At 43.9% G+C, this 23,231-nt stretch overlaps 2 protein-coding genes across 3 annotated transcripts; both read right to left on the reverse strand.

The window, feature by feature from the left end:
• Window positions 1-1,822: 1,822 nt before the first annotated feature.
• On the reverse strand, window positions 1,823-17,102 carry LOC136466657 (DNA-directed RNA polymerase V subunit 1-like). 2 transcript variants are annotated; one of them, XM_066465120.1, is made up of 20 exons: window positions 16,871-17,102; window positions 16,309-16,527; window positions 13,780-13,867; window positions 13,559-13,685; window positions 13,332-13,447; window positions 13,142-13,198; window positions 11,721-11,891; window positions 11,455-11,613; window positions 11,207-11,362; window positions 9,246-10,976; window positions 8,982-9,157; window positions 8,408-8,483; window positions 8,200-8,327; window positions 7,049-7,215; window positions 5,787-6,061; window positions 5,309-5,482; window positions 5,082-5,222; window positions 3,263-4,905; window positions 2,973-3,081; window positions 1,823-2,852 (listed from the first exon to the last, which is right to left on the reverse strand). In XM_066465120.1, exons 3-20 carry the CDS (start codon window positions 13,861-13,863, stop codon window positions 2,313-2,315), a joined length of 6,030 nt encoding a protein of 2,009 aa, XP_066321217.1. In that variant the 5' UTR covers window positions 13,864-13,867; window positions 16,309-16,527; window positions 16,871-17,102; the 3' UTR covers window positions 1,823-2,312. The 2 variants fall into 2 exon arrangements, with proteins under 2 accessions (XP_066321217.1, XP_066321218.1); XM_066465121.1 differs by lacking the exons at window positions 16,309-16,527; window positions 16,871-17,102 and adding an exon at window positions 15,412-15,430.
• A 3,009-nt stretch (window positions 17,103-20,111) lies between these two features.
• On the reverse strand, window positions 20,112-22,395 carry LOC136462709 (protein YELLOW LEAF 1, choloroplastic-like). Its single transcript, XM_066461768.1, has 5 exons — window positions 22,272-22,395; window positions 22,011-22,145; window positions 21,775-21,860; window positions 20,740-20,827; window positions 20,112-20,581 (listed from the first exon to the last, which is right to left on the reverse strand). Exons 2-5 carry the CDS (start codon window positions 22,084-22,086, stop codon window positions 20,361-20,363), a joined length of 471 nt encoding a protein of 156 aa, XP_066317865.1. The 5' UTR covers window positions 22,087-22,145; window positions 22,272-22,395; the 3' UTR covers window positions 20,112-20,360.
• Window positions 22,396-23,231: the final 836 nt, after the last annotated feature.

The following is a 23,231-nucleotide window of genomic DNA, read 5'->3' on the forward strand; positions in this document are numbered from 1 at the left end:
CCAGGCCGATTGCTCCTACTAGTGCCCAAGTCGGCTAAGCTGACTTTCTCGGTTCCGATAGCCGCTGATGCATCTTCAGATGATTCAGCACCTATTGTTGATAATTCTCTGGAGATGAAGAGCAACATCATTCAAATCAAGGACGTGAACTTCTCCAACATGATCAACAAGGTAGAGAACACAAATATTTTGCTCAAATTCAAATCTGGTCATACTATTTCAATTTATGTATATGTTAGAGATATCCTTGCTAATAGTTGTAAAAGACCGATTAAGAAAGGCATTTTATTTGTAGAGGATAACATAAAATCAGATTCTATTGGCCAACATATTGTTCCATATGGCAAGGCCAATAGTGGTAGTTTGTCAAAGCAAAAGCTTCTTAAAAGCAAGTACAAAAGTGTGGCCAAATGGATTGATGTCAAATCTGATCCATTCGTTTGCCTAGCTTTAAAGCCGACTCCACAAAAGAATCGGCTAAGGAAATCAAAGTACAACTTTGACTTTACTTTTTGTGATCATATCTTTGATATCTTGCTCAAGAATAATTTTATTAGAATCATTAATCACAATTCTTTGCCATATATTAAAAATTTAGAAGAGCTTAAATATTACAAATGGCATAATTCTTTTCATCATAATACTTCTAATTGCAATATGTTTTGTCGAGAGATCCAATCAGCAATTGATAAAGGACGATTGAGATTTTATGAAGCTCAACAAATGGACCAATTGGATTCAATTGGTCTTGATGGCAAACAGTTTTTGAATCAGCTTGCATTATCTGATTCACTCAAAGATCAAGGCTCGAATGCCCAAGAGAGAGATGTGGAGCCCTCAAGTAAAGACAAGTTTGTTGTCCATGAACTGCAAATAAAAGATATTTTAGAGGACAACGAAGTTATCATAGTTCCTGAAGACACTGGAGGGCAGGTGAAATCTCTCCAGCCAAAGCAAATGCCGATTGATCCCGTTGAGCAAGGGAAATCGGCTAAGTATCCTCCTTTGGAGCATATTTTTCAAGATGGTGAAGAAAAGGAGGATGCTCACAAAGCTATTGGAGGCAAAGGCCGAAGCTCAGCTTCGAGGAACTTCTAGCTAAATACAAGAAGGTAGTAGAAGCAAATGTCACTAATCGGCCATAGCGTGACATCCTCGCTGCGTTCTTCGGTCCGTAGTGGCCCAAGCGTCCAAGGCCCTGTTGGTGTGTGATTCGGACTTCCGACGTCAACATGAGCCTCGACCCCTCCTCCCACGCAAGCACCGAGTGATGGGTGTAGGTTGAAGGAGAAGCTGATGTGCGAGGCCCACGCGTCAACGAGTGGAGGAAGAGGGCCCACGGGTCAGCAAGTGGAGGAAGAGAGAAGCTACGAGGGTAAGCAGGTAATTTCGCATGCCCAATAGAGGTTCTCAGGGAGGCTGGTGCGCTAGCGTGCCCACATGGCATGCCACGTCAGCAAAAATGGTAAAAACGTAAGAGATTAACTATTTTGGATGGCAATTTTGTATGTGCCATTCTAAAACCGGCAAACGGAGGAGTGCCATTGATGGCAAAAAAGTTAAAAATCTCCGGTCAGACACTCGAGAGTCAAGACAGAAACGGCTTTCGTTTGGCGGCCCAAGCGGCGTGGTTGGGCCGTGGGTGGCCGGGCAAGTGCGTCTGGGCCGTTAGATGAGGATTGGAGGGCCAGATGAGGTTACTAAGCATGGTTTTTTTTTTATATATATAGCAGGTAACCATGTTTGTCCGTGAATGCAGATAGTGGAATGGAGTCATGGACCATCTTTTAACAGACCTAAATATCATTTTACTTATAAATATGCGATCATAATTTTTGTTACACTTGTTATTTCGCTCATACTGAGTATATTCCAACACGTGTTCAAGTAATGACAGCAACACCAAAGCACAAACAGAAAGACAGGCAGCCTGGAGTTCCAGACAGCTCAAACTAGTCATCCCTTCAACATGGCACGTAACGTAACACTATCTACTAGCTCAACAAGCACATCTCTGCAGGGCTCATTTGATGATCCACCTGACAACCAAACAACCGCACCAAACATAATACCGAGGTTTCCTGAGCTCAACAAGATACGGCTACAGTAGACGGGATAACATTGTTCTCAAGGATTTACATAGTTCCCATCAGGTCGAGGCAAAAAGGACGAGAAAGTGGCCGCTAAGGACTAAATGTTTACCGCTACCGCCTCTCCAAATGAAGTCAGGGGGAGTAACCGACGACTAGCAAGGGAATGCTCACTTGCTCAGAGCACAAGTCTGGCGTTTACATGCCGTAGTTTCACACAGCCTAAATATCAGTCCGCGTTGAGTCTGGGTCCGCAGTCGCTTGCATAGCCTCACCTGGAGAAGATGGAGTCAGATCAGCTTCCTTAACTAGAAGCCCAGCATCGTCGGTTGGGTCTGGCTCAGGAGCCTCTTGCGGTGCTGCAGCTGGAGAAGCCGGAGCCAGATCAGTCTCCTTTCCTAGAAGCCCTGTATCGTCGGTTGGGTCTGGCCTGGGACTGTGAGTTCCTTCCAGAGCCACTGCGGGAGAACCCAGAGTCTCTTGTGGGACCTCTGCTGGAAGGGCTGGAGTGCCTTGCTCGGTCTCAGCTGCGGTAGACGGTGGAACCTCAGCCGGAGCGCCTGGTGCTGTCCCAACATCAAGTGGTGGTGCTTGCCTGCGACGAGGCCTTAAGTATTTCATGCAGAATGAGTCGACATCCTCCGTGTAGTTCTTCCTCACAAAATTCTCCAGGCACTTCAAGTAGGAGAAATCTGCTTGGGTTCCATCTGTGGAGACCACAAAAAAGCACCGAGTGTCCTGGAAAGTATGATGCTTGTTGACCTGTCAAAGCAAGGCAATTACAAACCAAGCTCCAAAATAAGACTTATTTTTGCCATGGAATCTTTGATGGATGATCATGTGACGAAATGCAGAACCCAGAAGTCAAATGTAAAACCATACCATTATATGGTCGATTTCACCAGACACCTTGGATTGCTTTTCCGGGTGGTGCTCGAGAACTTTCTCCTGGATAAACTTTTCGTCTTCTGGCTTCAGCCTCACACCATCACTGAGAAAATTGAGATAGATAAAATTAGAATTCAAAATTATCATTGCATAAAACAATATAGCTGTCTTGCATATCGCATTCTTTCATGTAAAACATCAGTCACATTTTTCATTGTTTAATTAAAGAAACTTCAAGTACTAAGAAGCACGTAGAATCAGCAAGCGATTGTGAGTTAATTTACCATGCTTCCCGGAAGATCCTTCTCACACGGAATATTATGGGTTCAACTTCTAGAAGAATGTTCTTCTCCTCTATTGTTAGTTCAAACCGTTGTCTTGGTGGAGGTGGACCTCTCTCATCCGGTCTTCTTGGGGGTCTCCCAGGATTGTTTCTTTGGCTGCTCCAGTTACCAGATTTGGCACCCCATCCATCTACTTTCCAGTCCTTGTTACCAGAATCAGTTGTCTCTTTCCATTGAGCAGTACCTTGTGAGTTCTCAGCAGGCACAGCATTCCAGCCATCCCAAGAATCTGATTGCTTAGCATCTGAATTGCCCACTGGTGTTGCAGCCAGATTACCCCAGGAGTCTTCTATGGCAGAATTCGGGGCCTTATCTGCTACATTGTCCCAAGAATCATTCTGTGCATCATTCTTCTGGATTGTCACATTACTCCATGAATCTTGCTGTGAATCAGGATCCTTTATAGCTACTACTTTGTCCCATGAACCATCCTGAGTGTTGTTATTGCGAGTTGCACTGTTAACCCAGGAATCCTGTAGTGCATCAGTGTTATCCCATGGACTTTCATTAGATTTCTCCGTATTCCATGTGTCTGATTCTTTTGGGACTTTCAGATGCTCATCAGACTCCATCTTATCTTTCTCACCCCAACTGGATCCTGCATTAGACTTGGCATTTGGTCTTCCAATTCCATCTCCAGCATTCCAAGCATTGTCTGATGGTGGCATCACATTGTTATAGGAGGAATCATGATCAGCATTTGTCTTCTTCCGTTTGTAAGTGCTTGGCTGCTCCTCCCATTGGCAGTTACCATCTGCCTTCTTTTTGTCCCTGGCATTTCCCCACGTGTCCTGATCTACATTCAAACTCTGCCCATTCCAGTTGCTGGGATGCTCCCAATTGCCATGGCCATCATCAGACTTCTTCTCCCAGGCACCATCACCTCCATCTCCTTTTCTTTTGTCCCATGTATTTTCTGATTTGCCCCATGGGTAATTTTTATTTGATGCCTCAGGAGTGCTGGACTTCTCCCAATTATCATCACCTGCATCTGAATCCATTTTAGCACCCTTATCAGCCCAAGTATCCATTTCAGCTGGTTGTCCAGATACAGTTGTCTCGCCTGTTGGCTTCTCAGTGCTCCAGCCTCCCCAATCAGTGGAATTGTCCTGCACCTTAGCATGCACTTCCCATGAATTATCTTGATCTGCTGGCTTTGCAGCCACTCCACCTCCACTACTCCAGCCTCCCCAATCAGTGGAATTGTCCTGCACCTTAGCATGCACTTCCCATGAATTATCTTGATCTGCTGGCTTTGCAGCAGCTCCAACTCCATTACTCCAGCCTCCCCAGTCACCAGAATCATTTGCAGCACTAGCATTTTGTTCCCAACTAGAGTTCATTGTCGTGCCATTTTCCCATGAGCTGCCTTTCTGAATATTTTGCTCTTCGAAATTATCCTCAAAGGTGGGCTTACCAAGGGTCCCATCAGGCTCAGGAGATAAGCACATGTCATCTACTGCATTCTCTTCTACAAGGTAGTCAACATCATCCAAGAACATGTACCCTGTCTTTTCTTGGTCGGTTCTGACCAACGCTAAGAAATCATACAGCCCATCACCATACTCCTTGTTGCTTTTCAGCTGCAACAAAGAAATTAACCATTTTAGTGAAAAATCCATATGGTTAGATCATATCAACCAAAAGAAGAGCTTTCTGGTGACACCAAAAATAGTCTGGCCTGATAAGATAGGCTCAACATTTGCTACTGATATAGTGATACATAAGCAATAAGCTCCAGTTGATAAGATAAGCATACCTGATTTTCATTCCAGAGAATTTGAAAAGATGAGCCAGTACCAACTGCTGCATGCTTGCCCCATGAGGATGATGAGACCACACATCCCAATGAATCAGAATCGCATTTTTCTGCAGCCTTCTCAAAGCATTTCATAGGGGTCTACAAAAACAGAATATGTTATTTGAGTACAAAGCGCCAATGACATGTAAGAAATTATGGACAAGATATTTCAAGCACAAACTTACAAACAAAGTGGACTCGGTGAAAGGTACTTGAACTTTTAACGAACGGAAAGTTGCCTTGTAGCCAGCAATGTTGAACCCAATCAAACTTCCAGTGCACGTCATGCTGTTTGCCACAAGTATCAAATGGTCCTTGAGAACTCCTTTATTAACCATTTTTACAGTCGTTGAAAGCCGCTGAACAAATAAGCAAGCATAAGAACATCAATGCAAATGATGCAGGATGAATAAGAAAAGTACTCTCACTGTAATAAGTATTATACAACACGAGCCAACTGGATGCAAAATAAAATGCTGAGTCACGACACACCTCAGAATATCTAATTAACCCAATCAAACTAGAATAGACACTGATCCTAAACAAGGCAAGATCTACCAATCCCCAGAAGTCGTTGGGTGGGGAATAAATGTCCCTGTGGTGTTGCTGCAGTCAAAACTGCTGACTTAACCATTAATATTAAAACATGCTTGGTTGACAAACCTGCACAACTTGATCGAAGGCACATGAGATGCCAATAAGTTCCCTCACTTGCTGAATGCCATATGGAATAGACCTCCGTGTGTCAATGAGGTCAAGTACAGGTAAGCAGGCATCAATTGTTGTTCTCCAGGCATCACCAATGCTTACAGCATCATCTTTTTCAACAATGATTTCTAACGCCGGCTCACCCTTTGATACCTTCCGTGTGTTTTTTACCCAAGAGGTTGCATCTGATTCAACCCAGATAACTTTTGCCGCTTGAATTCGAGGATCACCTGCAGAACAAATGAACACCAAACCATTAAGATGGTCAATTCCCTTCATTAGGGAACATCTAATGGTGAATTTAGGATCATCAATGAGTTGACAAAAGAACATGTACGACCTCAAGCGTAAAAATAGTAAAACCCAGAATAGTGTAACATTTTAGTCACAGCTACCATTGCAGATAGTGAATGTAATATTTTTCCTGAAACTCAAAGGTGCCAGGAAGTAAATATTTTGATATAAGTCCAAATGTGTATCATCCACATTCACTATATTAATTTTAATATAGAGAAAGATTGACTATTATATCAGCAAAATGGAAAACATCTATTTGGTAGATGGGTGCATATACATCTCATGCGAATACTGAAGTATGTTCAGTGTATCTGAAATACAGAGTAGGCATCAGAAACCAAAGTTCTGCTGAGACCAGAACTCATAGTACTACGTCCTGACAAGAAAAAAACAAGTGTTTCTGCTGCATAACACTCTAGACAAATTCTGCCCAGTTTGTCGATTCTGCCTGCTGCCTGTATACCCCCCCCCCCCCCCCCAAATAAGTCATAAACATGAACTGGGCCTAAGGATAAAAGCCAAGGTTCTAAACGCTAGAAATGGGGGCCACAGGACTAGAAATAAAGATCCTATCTATTGGAAACAATTTCCCTTCAGCCAAGATAGTTATTTATGGAGATACAAGACCAAGCTGATGTTCCACCAATGATCCCGCATCAGCAGAAATAAGGAACCATGGTCCATTGGGAATGATGAGAGTTCAACCAAGATAAGCTTAATGTCTTGCCATCACAGGTATCCACTGTACAACCTCCCTACTCTACATGTGTCACTATTGTGAAATAAAAATTAGGCCCGCAGCAGTCCTCTCAATAAGATAGGAACAGTAAACTTTTATTTGAATGGATTAAGTGAAATTTGAAACTATCCAGTAAATGAAATTATAAAGGAAGAAGCTTAGTTTGTACAACTCACTATACCTTTAATAATTGTATCTAAAAGCACTGAGCAGACAGAGTCAGCTATCACATTCACCGCTCTCTCAACAGACTCAGATAATACAGTGTTGTCATCAGAGAAAGAGAACTGCACACATGGAACCTTATGTAGCTTTCCATCGATTGGCATCTGAGTGAATGAACAATCACTGCAAAGGATTAAATTGAAACCTTTTAGATCAACTATAACTAATGTAAATAATGTAAGGATCATGTCAAATAAACAGCAATGAGTCATAAAAAAAGTTACAGTGAAAAGACAGTAATACTTATAGATATAACAATATATTGATTCCCAATGCGCATGTCCCCACACAAAAACCCTGACAATACATTAACTAACACTGCCTCCCTTCTTCGTATTAACTCTTTGATACAAACAACATCAAACCCACTCATTAAACGTACTAGGAAGCAAATAACATTAATAAATGTATAATGCAACTAGCAAAAGATGATTCCTTTCAAATTTAAGCATAACTTAAGCTGATAAGCATGCCCTTGTAATGCTACAGAATAGACAAACTCACACCCAACTAACAAAAGGCAAAGGAAATGTCCAATTTTCATGCTGTTAACACTAAGTTGCTATTGTATCACTTCCCCTTTCTTTCATGTCAGCTGTAGTCTAGCGAATCCATTAGAGTTTTGATCTCTTTGTCGGCTTGTCCAAAAATGAGATGGCTCTAGTTTGCAAAGCAGACTGAAATTATTTTTGATCTCGTGTACTACAAGAGCATACCTTTCTAGCTTGATTATATGTCCATTCTACAACACTGAAAATTTGAATTTAGGCCTCCATGTGGGACTTGGTAACAAATCTGAAGTAGGATCACACCTCTCATCAAGAACACGTTCCCTCCCTCCCTCCCTCCCCCAATGCTAGGCCTCCAACTCAGGACCCTTGACTATGATACCCCCAATGAGTTTCATGGACTAAAAAGCTTGTCCAGAAGATTAATCTGACAAAATTTGGTAGCACTGCAGCTGTGCAGCATCGCCAACATCGATAGCAGGTAGCCTGGTACTAACACTATAACCGGAGGCATATCTAAACAAATCATGTATGTGATATTTAGGGTTGAACAAATGAAAGCTCACAGGATTATAGTAGGAAACTAAGAAAAGGTTACCCAGTAGCAAAAGTAATTTTTTTTAAGAGGTGGCAAAGGTGTCCTTTCTTCTTTCCATATCTCCCAGAAACTTCTTGGCATTTTTGGAGAATGTCTTGAATACGAATGTTTATCCTTTCTAAATGTCCCTGCAAAAAAAGTTATGCATATTTTTTTACAGAAACAGTTTATGCAAAAAAAAGCCAGTATAAATCATATACGATTATACCTTGTCCAGATGAATATGGCCTACAAGAGTTGGGGCAGCTTCAGATGTTCCATCTAAATTTATTTGCTTCTGATGCCTGAATGCAAACAACATATTTGTGGTTAACCCCAACGAAATAAGCACAAAATCTGCACATAAGCATCCTGCATCTATTCTCACTTTAAGAATGGTCAGACCATGCATTTAACCACTTTGATTAGAAAGCTTGCTAAGTTTTCTCATAACAATTGCTGCTTCGGTAAGTAGGCATGTCTGACCCAATTGCAGATGTAAACAACCAAGTGCTAAACTGATCTGTCAACTTGCATAGCATTGCACAATCTGACAGGGAAATCAGATGACTAAGGAAGCTCAAAAATGCTGCTTACACAAACATGGAAAATAAGCATCTAATTCCAAGGAACGTGAATATATGATCATTAAACGATCAAACAGAAAGGAGAATCAGAGTTTATCTAGAGAAAAACTGGTTAACTGGCTTTTACTAGCCATAAGACGGGATCTCAGAGCAATCCACAAAAAGAAGGGGGCAAGGTGGCAGTGATATTTGAGGATTTCATTTATGGTAACTTACTCAATGCAGATGTCAGTAGCACAATCCCCAAGTGTGACTCTCTTAAGACAACTCTGTACTGCAAGTGCAGCCCTTTCCTTGCAGAACTTCTTAGCACAAGAGCAGTCACTCAGGAACAGGACAACTTTCCTATCTTTCAAATCGTTGTTATAGGAAGTTCTTGTCTGAAGAATTTCCTGTTATGGTAATAATAAAATAAACTTGTTAAACAGTAACAACAAGGCCCCTTGATTAAATGCCAAGAAATATTTATAACGTTACTACCTTCATTGACTCCCAAGAAGCATTGTTACTTTGGGAGGAATCCAAGACAGCCTTGTATGCAGGGTTCGAGATAGCTGTGGCAGCTAAGACACCCACAGGTTCACCAGGAGGTACAGCACTTGAAGAATCAGCTTCATCATCTTCCCCATACTTAAGTTGAATGATGGAATTGCTACAAATGTTTCTCACAGTTCCATCATAACATATAACTACATCCCTCAAGATGGCCATTAAATTCTTAAACAAAGTTCCAGGTTCTGACAGCCCTCTAGATGAGCGGATCATAGTTTCTCTAGTACATATAGCATGTACCAGCTCTTCATACGGATTCAGACCATGAAAATATGAACTTTGCACGAGGCCAAAAGCTTCTGGAGGATACTCATCTCCAATGGCTGAGTGTTTATTCACAAAGTTCGAAAAGCAGTCCTCTACCAAGCGCCTTGAATACAACTTTCCTTCGCGGTAAAGTTGCAAGCCAACAAAACCAACTTGTTGTACTACTTTTGTCATTGAGGCTTCCTTTTTCGGATCAATAAGCAACCCAAGGTCAGAGAATTTCCCAACATATTCCGAAATCTGTTGCTTGACACTTTTCAAATTGTTTTCGACTCGTAATTCTACGAATTGACTTGTTGAACACCTTGACTGCTCAAGAATAAGGGACTGATTCTGAATGTCCTTTTGTGCTTCCTCCAATAGAGCCTTGGGAACATTAAAATCCCGCAGGCTTATACTCAAACCGTCGAGAAGTAAAAACTCCATCAACAATGGCTCCAGCACATTCAGAAATTGCAGAGCCTCTCTTGGACCCTTCTCACGAAGGATGGAGGACACCAAATCTGGGAATGAGTCCTGAACAGATTCTTTGTCAAGATCCAGCTTTATGATTGTGCTGTCCCTAACCAAGTGTGTGTCCCCTTGGCAAGTCAATTTAGCTGGTAACGCACCTTGCACTATCTGTGTGATTGTCCAAGACGGAATTGGCTTCATTACGGAAGGGGACAGAAGTGAAAATGGCACAAACATTGCCAGCTGGTTTGCTAGTTCCTTGTGTAACATCGTTCTGTGAGACATGAACTTCATAGCTACCAAACAGTCGTTACCTAGCTGGAGGTTAACCTTCCCACTGTGGGAACTAATCAGTTGTCTCTCAACACTAAAAAGCTCCAAGGCTTCAGCTTTTGCAGCAAGCGATTGCGGATAATATATATGCACGCAATCACCATCAAAGTCAGCAGAAAAAGGGCCACACATGAGAGGATTGATTTTCACCGTATGATCATCATGCACATATGCGTAGAAAGCTTGAAGAGAATGCTTATGTGTGCTAGGCGGCCTATTGAGGAACACAACATCCCCATCAACAATTCTCCTACTGATAGTTTGACCAACTTTAAGTGTTGTATGCCCTTTTGATCCAACAGTTATGGCATATGTTGCTTGACCATCTCTGTAGGTCAAGCAGAGTCCCTTGTCTACCACCTCTTGCAGTCTGTTAATGTTTATGTCAGTGACCTGTTCTTCAAAGGTCATCCTCTTAGCAACTTCAGAAGGAAGCCCTACTACACCTAGCCCAATATATGGGTCTCCTGTCAGAACGCTGCGAGATGAAAAACCTGACCCTTTGCTGATAAACAGAGTCCGCATCTTTTCTAGCCACTGTTTTGTTGACAATGCAGCTGAATCAGCACTGCCAACAGTAAACCGCTTGGTGTTGTCTTGAGGGCCCTTCAAAATAAGATGCAAAAGTTATCGTGGAGAATACAAAAAACAACTCAGTCAGAAATAAAAAGATTGATCAGAAATAAATGCCAGTGTGCACTATATAACAGATCAAAGCACAATAAGGTACTGCAAAGGTGCTGGGCTTTCTGTAATTCTAGTGGTTATAAACAAATTGTGACTGTGTTTTCCATGCACCATGTAAACAGGTTTAAATTATCTAGTTTTCCACATACCCTTGTAGTGCCCCTTAGACGTATGTACTGGCCAATCGCAAGCTGCAAATCGCATGATTCAAGATCATGTGATTCAAAGTTTGGGGAACCAGATCTTGATCTTTTAATTTGTTCTATCTTCTGAAGAACCTTCTTCAACAAAGCTATTGAAATGTCCTGATATGAGAAGCAAGTAAATCAGGACATTAGATAGGACTCAACAAGAAGTAGAAGAAGAAACTACCAGATACGTGTACTAGAAAACTCACATATGACATGATGCTCTGCCCATCGGTGAACTCTGGAATATATAGACAGTTCGGAGGTACCGGAAGGTACTTCATCACATACCCAGTCTGAACAATGTATCCCCGTGCAGCTAGCTTTCTCCTAGTATCATCAGGAACCTTCTTCAATATATTCAGAGCCTAATAAATAATGATGAATCAGTGGGTTATTCAAACAACCTGGAATTCATCAAAGCTACCAAAACAAATCTCTTGAAAACATAACTCATGACTCATGAGAATATCACCTCTTCTGGAAGCAGTGTCCTAACTTGAGAACATCCACCATGATGAAATCCATATTTATCAAGAAAGTTCCATGAACGTTCTGTCATGTGTCTCTTATGAGGTGCTCTCAACTCTAAACGAATCCAACCATCTGCTGTCTTGACTTCCTTCACAGACAGAGCTGGAATATCCTATAAACAACAAGTTCTGGGATGATCAGGAAACATGAGTGGACACTCATCCAGCCAACACAAGTTTAGTGTCAGCACTGGCACCAGACCAGCAGCAAGCAAGGATGCAAATTAGGAAGCCATCCACTAATGAACAAGGACATATGACTGAATTCAATGATAATGCTATATTTGTCAGCTATACTGAAGTCACTTATGAAGGATCAAGGATAAAAAAAGGCGACGCCTCCTCCCCGCCTAGGCGCGCCTAATCGCTGGGCGATGGGGTCCCGCCTGGCCTATGGGGGTAGGCAGACCCCTAGGCGCTCCCATTCCCGCCGGACGAGCTCCTCCCCGCCGGGCGCTCGCATCCCCGCCGGATGAGCTCCTCCCGCCGAACGCCCTCCTCCCCACCGGGCGCGCTCCTCCCCGCCGGACGCCCGCCTCCCCGTCGGGCGCGCTCCTCCCTGCCGGATGCCCCCTCCCGCCGGGCGCTCCCCTCCCCGCCGAACGCGCTCCTCCCGCCGGACGCGCCCCTCCCGCCGGTCAGTCCCCTCCCCACCGGTCTCCTCCCTAAGCGGCAGCAGCCAGCAGGTCAGTCTGTCCTCCCCTGCTCCTCTCCTCGGTTTTCTTTGAACTTTGAAGTGGTCTGAATGACTGAATCTGAAGCCTGCTCCTCTCCTCTGTTATTTGACTGAATCCTTTGATGGCTGCATGTATGTATCTGTGATTGCCTGAACTCTGAATGTATAGCTGATCTGAATGACTGATGGACTGAACGTATAGCTTAGCTAGTTAGCTGATTGACTGAATGCATAGCTCAGCTAGTTAGCTGTCACTTACTCACTTGTTAGTTTACATGCTGAATGCAAAATTAGGAAAACGCCTAGAAAAACGCCTTGAAACGCCTAGGCTAGCCTAGGCTCGCTTAGGCTCTAGGCCGTGGGTTGTCGCCTAGAAACCGCCTAGCGCCTTCTTGAACCTTGTGAAGGATATATTACCAGATTAGTTGCATTTTAATAAATTTCAGTGTGAAATGACACCTCCCTAAAGCACTGACTCGGTGTATCCTGTTATGTCTTCATTGTCTTAAATAACAATTCATGAATCATTCAGACCACAGAGGAAGGTGGTTGAATTTGAAACACCGGTATACTTTATTTTAGCTTAGGCATTTACTTCCATATCCCTACATATACCAGTAACTAGTCCAATGTATCTATTTACTCTTACTTCAAGCCACAAGAAAAAAGAAGAATGCTGGCATGTACCCGGCAATAAGAGCACAATGTTGCTGACACATTTCCTTTTCCATTACTTTGTTTCACCTGCAAAGGTAGAAAAGATTTCATAAATAGTAACCCAAGGTGAAGCATCAGTGTAAAAACACATATGGTTGGTTCAGGAAAACCAGTATAGGAAAACAACAAAGTAAGGTTATGCAGTTGGGTTTACAAGTACCTTCCCTTTCTTGATTCGAAGGCATTTCAGACATATCAAGCTCAATAGTTGCCTCAGTTCACTGACATGGCAGGGATGGTATATGGGTACAGGTAGCTCAATGTACCCAAAATGCCCTACATATGCAGAGAAACTTAATTGTTAACAAAGGAAAAAAGGTGTCCTCGCTAAGTCGCTCTCTAGAGCACAATGTATGAAAGTGTTACGAACAAAAAACCAGTGTGTACCTTCGCATTTGTCATTTTCAGACGCCCCACATGATTCACATTTCCCAGCTTCAAGGGGCAACCCAAGGAATGGATTTCCAAGCTGGCTAGGGTGGGTTACTGGACACTCGTTTACCGAGTAGGTGCACTTCAGAAACCCAAAAAAAATTAGTCATCATTGGAGAAAAAGCATCTCGGTATGCTAGAATTACTGGTAAAAGCATCAGATTTGTAGAACTTACTATCTCTTCTCCGGTAGAGAGGCTAAGTTTGATGCTTTTAATAGCACCTTCAGAGACTAGTATCGCCAAGTGATCCTCCTCCATTTCTCTGCAACCAACGAATGGATAAAAGGTGTCAGGTACACAGTTCGCAAGACAGAGAAAAAGGTAGCAAGAATACCAACAATGAACAAACTAACGGACCTGTTTGGAACTACTTATATAAGAATTGATTAAAATCTAATCTAAATTTGTCAAATAATCTGCAGTCAAAAAAATCTACAGTACATAAAATCAAAGTGTTTGGCAATCCTGATTATTATGTTGATTTTAAGTGTAAAAAGACCTTTGTGCCCTCTTTCCCAAACCACCATCCGTTATACTCCCCTTATTCTCCGTTGTTCGGCAACTTTCCCACCGCTCCTAGATCCTCGCTCCCTCGCCGCTCCTAGACCCGAGCTCCCACACTCCCTCGCCGGACACCACACAGCCACCTCCCTCGCCGCCACGGACGCCTCCCATGCGAAACCCGCCACCTCCATGCTCCTCCCCAGGGCTGAGCAGGTACAAAAAAGTGCTGGCCAACCGTGTTGGCAACTGGCAGTCAGAAGACTTTGGCAGTACCATGGTGGTTCTTAAAGATTTTCTTTTGAGGGCAGTAGCCCTTAAAGCTCATATGCTAACTTAAATAATAAAATAACATCATGCATATGATCTAGTACTGCATACATAAGGGTAAACAATTAAAAACAAAGACAATGAAGGAAAATGATATGACAAATGACCCATTTCGCTGCTCTTGGGATAATATATTGTAATACAACTATACAAGTATATTATACCCAACAAGCAAGAAGGCATAAGCACAGAAGTGATGTTTACCATACAGTTCAAAGTAAAGATGCTCACTTCTCTGCTTACAAAGAGTCATATGAATTCCCTAAAGCCTTAAATTGTAAATAAAGTATTAACTCACAACTAACATTCTCCAAACAGATTGCAGAGAAACACATAAAGTGTAAACTGCAAAAATACTCATAACTAACCTATCTATGTAGCATATGCATGGAATGGAAAGTATTGTAAATTCAACGGTGCCAGATTTTTTGCTCTGAAACCAAGAAATTAAATGACATCTACGACCTGCTTATCAAGACTGCTATCAGGAATGTCCTGTGAGATGCCAAAACCAAATGAGTATGCTAGACTTTCAGTCACAGGCTTCCATGTAATACCGAAGCTATCTTTTACAAGAAAACAGTGCTTAAGGTTACTCAGTTGCGTAAGAGAACGAGGCAACTTCACGAGATAGGGTGAAAAGAAAGACAGCCAAACAACCAGCTGGCTATTTTAGAGGACAAGTGTACGAGGTTAAAACGTAAAGGAAAAAATAATGCATGTCACATTCACATGAGATGTAAGAGTACTGAAATTGGTGTTAGCTGAACAGGATGGCATGTAACAAGACACTAAATTTGATTTCAAAGGACTTGACATGGAAGTCAAGTATCAATCACATCACAGCTTTTCAAGTTAATGTAGTCATTGCTACAAAGTGATTTGCCAGGTCCTTTGGAGCTCATGCTATGCAATTACAACTGGCATGGACAATTTATATGTTAGTGGACAACATCATCAGCAAGATCTACTCACGTCGCAAGAAGCAATAGCAGGCAGCCCACCAGTGGCTAACCTTGTCCTAGTTGAGAGTTTGTTCAAGTTTGTTTGAGCTCATTGCTTAAGTTGAGAAGAAATAGCAACTTTGTTAATCAATGTTGTAACAGCTGACTGTATATAACAGAGTATGGCAGATTCATTTGGTTTAAGCAGAAATAAACATAAAAACTAAGAGCCTCTTCAGAGGGTGAGTCCAGTCTATCTCTGCCTGTACTACTCCGTACTCTATCCACAAACAGTAAGTACACTTACCTAAAAGCCACAATAACAGTGTACTAAGAGAAATCACATATCACAGTCATGGAGAAAACAAATCAGCGAGTGACCACGGACTGAGCATGCACATGTATACACACAAATGGTCATTGACTGGCAAGATCAACCAATGCCAAGGCAAATCCAGCAAAACCCAGTGTTTAACTACTCTAGCGACCTGTTGAAAAAGATGGTTGAGATGCTAAGGATCATACAGTAGGAAACCCCGCTAGGAAACAGGGTCACGTCAGTATGGTTTCTTTTATCCTATCAGTTACTCCCTCTGTTCCAAATTATAGGTCATTTTGACTTTTTTGGTTCATCACCAAAGTCAAAGCGACTTATAATTTGGAACGGAGGGAGTATTTTTCTAGTTTTACTCATAGCTGACAATCTACATGCACAGATGTGCTAGCCTATGGCGACGGCAATTGCTCTAAGAACAAATACTGCTTAACGAAATCCCCAGAGCCTGAGGACATTTTGATAGGACCCATTCATTCAACAACGAAACTTCACAAAGAGTGGCACTTTACTGTCATTCAAACAACAAGACGACTACACAAATAGCTTGTGCCAGGACAAGTGGAAATGCAGGAGCTTATCAGCACAACTGACCTCGCCGGATGCACAAAACTCCCACTCCCCGCTCCTCAGCAAACCCGAGGCAGAAATCAAGCGGAGCCTCGTCACGCGGATCTCGCCATCTCCCCGCCTCCTCCCTGGACCCGACGCGAGCGGGAGATCAGGCGGAGCAAGCGTGGCGCTTGCCGGCAGAGAGCTGCTCGCGGTGCAGGATTATGCGGTTGTAGTAGAAAGGGCCGATTGTTTTCCCAGCTGCGGTCAAATAAATCGAGAAATAATCAAACAAACGACACATGGACGAGGATGACGCATCCCACTGGCTCAAGCGAAACGCCTCCAAATCAAAGCGATCAATCTCCCAGCACCACAAACATGCGCTGCACCGCCCTCAATAATCATTCCCCCCCCAAGAAAAAAGAAACCCATCAAAAACCTCGACAAAGGGGCAAAAGCCACACCGCCGCGGCGCCACCAGAACCCCCATTCCAAGGGACGGCTCGCGTCAATCCCCGATCGCCGGAAGACGGAGCCCCACCCGCATTGCACGGACACGGCCGCAGCCCTTCCCGCGGGCCCAATCAAACCCGCCACTTACCAGTACGCGCCGGCGAAGACCCCCGTCTCGGAGGCGTCCGCCGCCCGTCTCCTTGGCCGCCGTGACCCTCCCGTCGCGGTCGCGCTAAAACCCTAGCGCGCGCGTGGGGAGGGAGGGTTTTTGCTCCGCCTCGGAGAACACGAGGAGGAGACGGTCACTGTGCGCGTGTGAGAAGGGAGGAGAGGGGACAGGGGAGGGAGGGAGGCGGAGGAGGTGGAAGAGACGACGGGTCAGCCGAGGCCGAGGCGCACCGGTGCTCTCGGTCACAAAAGGAGAGGCGGGGTGAGCAGGTGAAGGGTGGTGACTGGTGAGCCCAGCTGCGTGACTGGCGCGGCGAACAATGCGCGTTCCACTGACCGGTGGGGAAACATAATGGCTGGACCTACCTGGCAGGCGGGTGGGGTGGAAGGGGCGACGTGGGTAACGGCGGCTGATTCGCCCCCTCCGCCGTCGGGAACCGTGACCAGCAGACTGGAGAGTGGGGGCGAGCATTGATGCCGCGAAATGACACTTTTCTATGCTGTGTGTTCCAGCGGACTGGCTGTGTGCCCCCGCACTCAATCCGTCTGTTCTGCTGGCGGCTGATTAATTAGAGAAAATTTAGGCCCCTTCGGCTTACCCCGACTTTTTTTTTTTCTCCAGACGAAACGATATTTTTCTCTTACAATAATTCAGTCAGAACAGTGTTTTTTAGCTAGTTTTAGCCAAAATTCTGTCAGCCGAACGGGGGGTCAATGGGTCGGGGCGGGTAGCGAAGCGGCTCGCCGGTGGCCGCAAGTGGTGGGGATGGAGACGGAGGCGGAGGCGGGGGCGGGGCGAGGACGCAGAGGTTAGGAAAGGGCGGGGTCGAGGGGTGCGGGCGGGAGGTGAGCGGCGTGGCCGGCGGCAAGGCAGCCGCAGTCGAGGGCAGCGGGGAAGGAGACGGGAGTGGGAGAGGCAGGGCGTGGCGGACGGTGGAAGGAGTCACGTCTCAAGGATGAAGACGTGCGGAGTCGGTCACGCGCTTCGCGCGCTCCTAGCGCGCAACAGGTCGTGCAATAACTCTGCCTGTATTGATTATTTTCAATAAAAATGAAGATTTGATATGAAGACCTTAACGTCACGCGCTTTGCGCGCTCCCAGAGCGCTCAATAAGTCACGCAATAACTATGCCCATATTGATTATTTTCAATAAAGACAAGATTTGATATGAAGACCTTAACATCACGCGCTTCGCGCGCTCATAGAGCATGCAGTATAACTCTCTCTATATTGATTATTTTCAATAAAGAGAAGATTTGATAATGAATACCTTATCTAGGCCATTGACACCGAGGATAGTCTAATAAGTACTCAGTTGTCCTCGTGAGATAGTGGAAAAGAAATAATCCATCTCTTTTATCTACAATATAGTGCATTCGTATTAATAGAAACATAAAAGATGCAGGACTATTCACTTTATTTCTTAATCAGATGTTATCATCAATATGATTAATAGTAATTAATTAATAAATAGAAAGTATTAAATGCAAAATTGTTTTTCGTCTAGAATCCATTATGTTTCCATGCAAATTTTGAAGGCTAGAATGTGGTATATTACATGAAAGAGGGTGTATCTGTGTTATAAAAACATAACCTTTGATCTAAAATTTCGTCAACTCTAAGACCTAGCAACTTAATCTTTCAAGAATGCTCGTAGAGATAGTTTTACGTTTGTGTTCATATAAGGTGAATAAAGGTGTGTGCTTGCTAGTGTTGGTGGTTTTGTCTGCGGTGTGGCGCAGGGATGGCATATGCTTCGAGACGGTTGTCCCTTCGGTCCTTGCGGACTGAGTAGGCGTGCCTGTCCTTGTCAGGACAGTCGTATTTGGTGGAGCTCGGCCCCTCTCCGTTCCTCCTAGGGGCCGGGACAGAGGAGAGGTCATGCAAAGCTATACAATGTGTAGTGAAGGGAGAGAGAAGAGGTCGTGGCCGACCTCCTGTCTCTGCACTTGGCCCAGCCTTACATAGTTTAGTTGGGCCACGGTTGCTTGGGCCTGGACTCGCTGGTGTGTCGTGGGCCGCTCGAGTGGCTGACTAATCGGTGTCTTAGATATCCGGAGTATTATAACCCCGACAGCTAGTGTCTGTGCATGTACGGTAGAATTCGTAAAAGGGGGGGGGGGGGGGGGGGGGGGTCAACTTTAGCTGTGGTTGGCTTGATTAAATCAACGTCATGCCTTCCTATGTGCCTGGGGGTTTATTAGGTTAGCGGGCATTAATACCTAGAAAAGTATGTACCATCCATGTCTATTTCATTTGACGCGCGCGTGAAATTAAAAAATGACTTCTATGAAAAATACTTTGTACCTCACAACTATAAAAAAAATAACTTTATATGTAAATTGAAAGTGCATCTAGCTATTTTTTAGTGTTTTTTGGTGAATTGAATGAAAACACAACTAAATGGCTACCATGTTTGATAAGTGTAGAGCAGGTATTGACTATCATGTACATTTATGATATGGTTTATTGAGTAAAACGTTATGAATTAAAGTTGTAATTGGATGGCAAACATGTATGGTATTTCATATGTGCCCTGTGCACACTTAGCAGTATGCATTAGACACTAAATTAGGACTTAACTGCACTCTCATAAGGAATTCTCTAGTCCTCTACTTTCTCTATAAAAGCACATAAATTTTTTTTTGTCAAAAAAAGTTCATGAAATTTATTTTGCAGAAATAGAGTTCATAATCTTTCATCTGAGACTTCGAACTTTTTTTAAGGTCACCGGGGGGGCGGGGGGGATCCCCACCTGAATACCGTTATTGATTGATCAGTGTCCTTAGGTAAAATGTTATAGATTACATAGTTTCACACCTTTTGGCAAGCACTGTGATAGAGACTTCGAACTTCAAGCATAGACATTTCATAATCTCTCTTGCTCGTTCCCTAGGTCCTACTAATATAATATCCGTTGATTGGCCATTTAAGCTAGAAATTTTTCTGTCATAAACACATTTCATTCGCCATGAGATAAAATAGGAACATGTAGCTTTGTATAACAAACAAAACATATCACATAGTTGGTAGTTCGATCTTTAGCCATCATTGTCTGTATCCAACTCTGCTCCGGCTCTTTATCTAGATCGTACTAACATTTTATCATATCAGGCCATTAACACTCCGCCCAATGCACATTCCTTTTTTTTCAATGAAATGTATACTCGAACTGGGAGCGCAGGCGCAGCTAATCCAGACATGGTAAACTACATGAAAATGGCTTTTCCTAGGAACCAGCCTAAAGAGTTCCTTTGAAGTTTCAGGTGTCAATGGCTCTTGTTCGATCTCAACATTACACATTCAGTCAAATGGCTAAAATTTGCTACTTCTCATTACCATTCCTCAAGAAAAATTCCCAGTCTTTCGATACATTACCTAGCAGAAAGATTACACCAACAAGAACCGAAGTGAAAGTCTCTGCAAACATGCTCTTCTATGTTCTTTTCCAAACCATTGAGAGAATAATCTACTGTGGTGCAAACCCATCGTTATAATCACTACCCCTCCGTGGCCCATTCTGCAGGTTCCTCTCAAACTCCTTCAGGTAATCCAGGAGCAAGACGATCACAAAGAGGATAAACCCACCAGAAGAGCTGCTGCCACCGCCGCCACCGCCGCCGCCGCCTCCACCGAACCGGAATGGTGGAAACCCGACGCCTCCATCATCAAGCCTCGGCTTCACCTTCTCTGCAATGAGAGATCGTCAGGGAAAGAAATGAGAAGTTATGACTAGTGAGCCAATGCAGGCCTAACTTTGCTGTACTCTGGAGTTCAGTTCTACAAGGATGCTAGGGCAATTGGGCGAACACATTCAACAAGGTTGTGCAGGTGGCTGCTTTCATTACCTTTAACTGAACCTGATGGTGGAGAGGTTGGCCCTGAATACGATTTGCGTTGCGCCGTTTGTGTCTGGTTTGCACAGCATGTTATGTCCTGCAGAGAGATTTAAACAAGCAGTCCTTTGTTAGTTGGTTTCAGATTCCCTGATTATTATACAGCTTAAAAAAGTGAACAAACCGTAGGACTAGTTCAAGTTATTTGTAACCTACAAACTACAAGCCTCTCCAGCTTTAACACTTCAAATTTGATCATTAGAATTCAGAGGCTGTCAGAACTATGTTTTGTAGCCAAACTAGCTTGAATTCAGATTCAATTTTCTTTAGAGGTAAACGAATTTCATGCCTTCAAATTCAATCTATGTCCAAACTGAACCTGCGCAAGCTAATTTCTTCAGCGTTTACCAAGGCCATTCTCTCCCTGTGTGGCTAAATCCCCAGATCCCTAGCCCCCCCCCCAGGGGTGATTAATCCAATTTACTGTCGTCACATTTTGATTTGAAGGTCTTCAAATTTTGAGTGATGTGCATGTGCATATTGGCCTCAATAAACTATTAAACTCTAAGATGTCAGTCGTAAGTTGCAATCACAATTATATGCCGTTACTTGTAACTTACTGTACGAACTACAAGCTTCAGCAGCTTTAACATTTCAAATTTGAGATATGTATGTCATGATTTGAATGAAATCTGAGGTGATGTCTCCTCGCAAAAGAAAAAAAGAAAAAGAAAGAGGTGTCTGCCTGGGCATACTGTCCTATTTTTTCAGCCAATTGAAGGCTGCAATTAGCAACACATAAGATACTCCTTTTTTTCTTGAAGAAGTTTAACTCTGCTTATATCGAAAACATGGTGTTCACATAAGGTATTCCTTATGTTTACTACTTGTTTTTAGATAATGATTCCTCATGTTTACTACTAGCAACTAAACTATCCTGCACACCACCTGACCAAGTAAAATTGCAAGGCAAGCGCAGGAAAACAGAGGAGCACGCACGCATGCCACACACAGCTCACAACCGCACCCAAGCACCGCGTGTCTTACCATGGAAGCTCTGGCAGAAACAGTGGCGCCGCGGATAGCCCTCTGATGCCGTGAACCGTAGCGGCACCGTTCTCCCCAGCCTTGTCCTACATTGAACAACATGAGCTGTTTCGTGAGATCTCTGAGAAGTAAAAAAAGGACACACTTTAAGCAGCAAAGACTGAAAGACAGTTCCCTGACATTAAACAGAGAGCATTTTTTTTTCCAAAAAGAAAAGCTGCACAATGCGGACGGACCTCCCCCGATCATCCCCTGGCGCGAAATGCGGAGCGAGCTTGGAGCAGACACCGCCGGCGCCACCATCGTAGTCATGATGCGCGGCCGCGTGCAGCAGAATCAGCTAGTCTCTGGGCGCTGGCGGCCTGGGCGAACTGAAACAGGAGAAGGGAAGCGCGTTAGAGTCGTCGTGAGACCTCACCTGAGATTCTGAGGATGGAGCGCGCGCGCAAGGACGCAGAAGATAAACACGGATGCTGAGAAGTGAGGAAGGAGGTCACCTCGCACTTGCAGCAGCTGCGGTTGGGAGGGAGCCTCCGCGGATTCCAGTTCCAGCAGGCGAGACGAGAGCAGTGGGAGAGCAACGAGCAGCTAAGGAAGGTTATCCATCCATCGGGATACTCGGTGAGCCCGTCAACGAGCCGAGGTCAACCGAGCCCAGCCTTCTAGGTTCCAGCTCGAGCCGATCTCGTGTGAGCGCCGGGAAATTTGTCGTTCTCCACCGATCGTGGTTTTTTTTTTACCTACGTTCGTTTTTTTTTCGGCGGACTATCGTAGGGACGCCGCGGCTGCCCTGTTTCCCGCGTACGGAGGGAACGGTGTGGCCCTCATGACGCTGCCGTCGGCCAACCCGGGGCCACCACCTTCGCCTGCTCGTCGGGCCACCCTATGAGGGCATCAAGCTCGAACTACCGCGTCGAGACGAAGGGAAGAGAGGGGAGGAGAGTAGAGGAGAGGGCGAGACGCTGCGGCAGGCCGGCCATTGGCGTCTTTGCAACATGTGTAACACCTCAATCTACTTTGAAACATACAGATATAACAATTGCAATATATGTCTGAAGACAAATGCAACATTTGAAACATACATATGAAATACTTTAAAAATATCTAAAAATACTTGAAAACTATTGCAAATATAGCAATATCCATATAAAACATTTGAAACATATGTGTGAAACATACTCCCTCCGTCTCAAAATAAATGCAATTCTAGGACTGGGCACACAAACCAATGCTAGGTGTGAAATTACAAAAATACCCCTTGTCTTTTGTGACTATTTTTTTTTGGTGTGCATGTGTGAATAAGAAGCATCTAGACATTTCTTTGTCTTTTGTGACAAGTGGGTCAAAGTAGCATTTTTTATGGGACAATTTTTAAACTATAGAGTTGTAATTATTTTGTGACGGATAGAGTAGGCAACATCCAAATAACGCACTTGCAGCATACGTCTAAAAACAGA

This window comes from Miscanthus floridulus, chromosome 7 (assembly GCF_019320115.1).
Source record: "Miscanthus floridulus cultivar M001 chromosome 7, ASM1932011v1, whole genome shotgun sequence".
NCBI lineage: Eukaryota > Viridiplantae > Streptophyta > Magnoliopsida > Poales > Poaceae > Miscanthus > Miscanthus floridulus.

Excerpts from the sequence above, each read along its gene's own strand:
- LOC136466657 (XM_066465120.1), bottom strand. The coding sequence starts at position 13,863 with ATGGAGGAGGATCACTTGGCGATACTAGTCTCTGAAGGTGCTATTAAA. Across the intron at positions 13,686-13,779 it reads TCTCTACCGGAGAAGAGATA|TGCACCTACTCGGTAAACGA; the intron begins GTAAGTTCTACA and ends GGGTTTCTGAAG. Across the intron at positions 5,223-5,308 it reads TCACCGAGTCCACTTTGTTT|ACCCCTATGAAATGCTTTGA; the intron begins GTAAGTTTGTGC and ends CTGTTTTTGTAG.
- LOC136462709 (XM_066461768.1), bottom strand. The coding sequence starts at position 22,086 with ATGACTACGATGGTGGCGCCGGCGGTGTCTGCTCCAAGCTCGCTCCGC. Across the intron at positions 21,861-22,010 it reads CCAGGGGATGATCGGGGGAG|GACAAGGCTGGGGAGAACGG; the intron begins GTCCGTCCGCAT and ends TGTTCAATGTAG. Across the intron at positions 20,582-20,739 it reads ACCATCAGGTTCAGTTAAAG|AGAAGGTGAAGCCGAGGCTT; the intron begins GTAATGAAAGCA and ends CTCTCATTGCAG.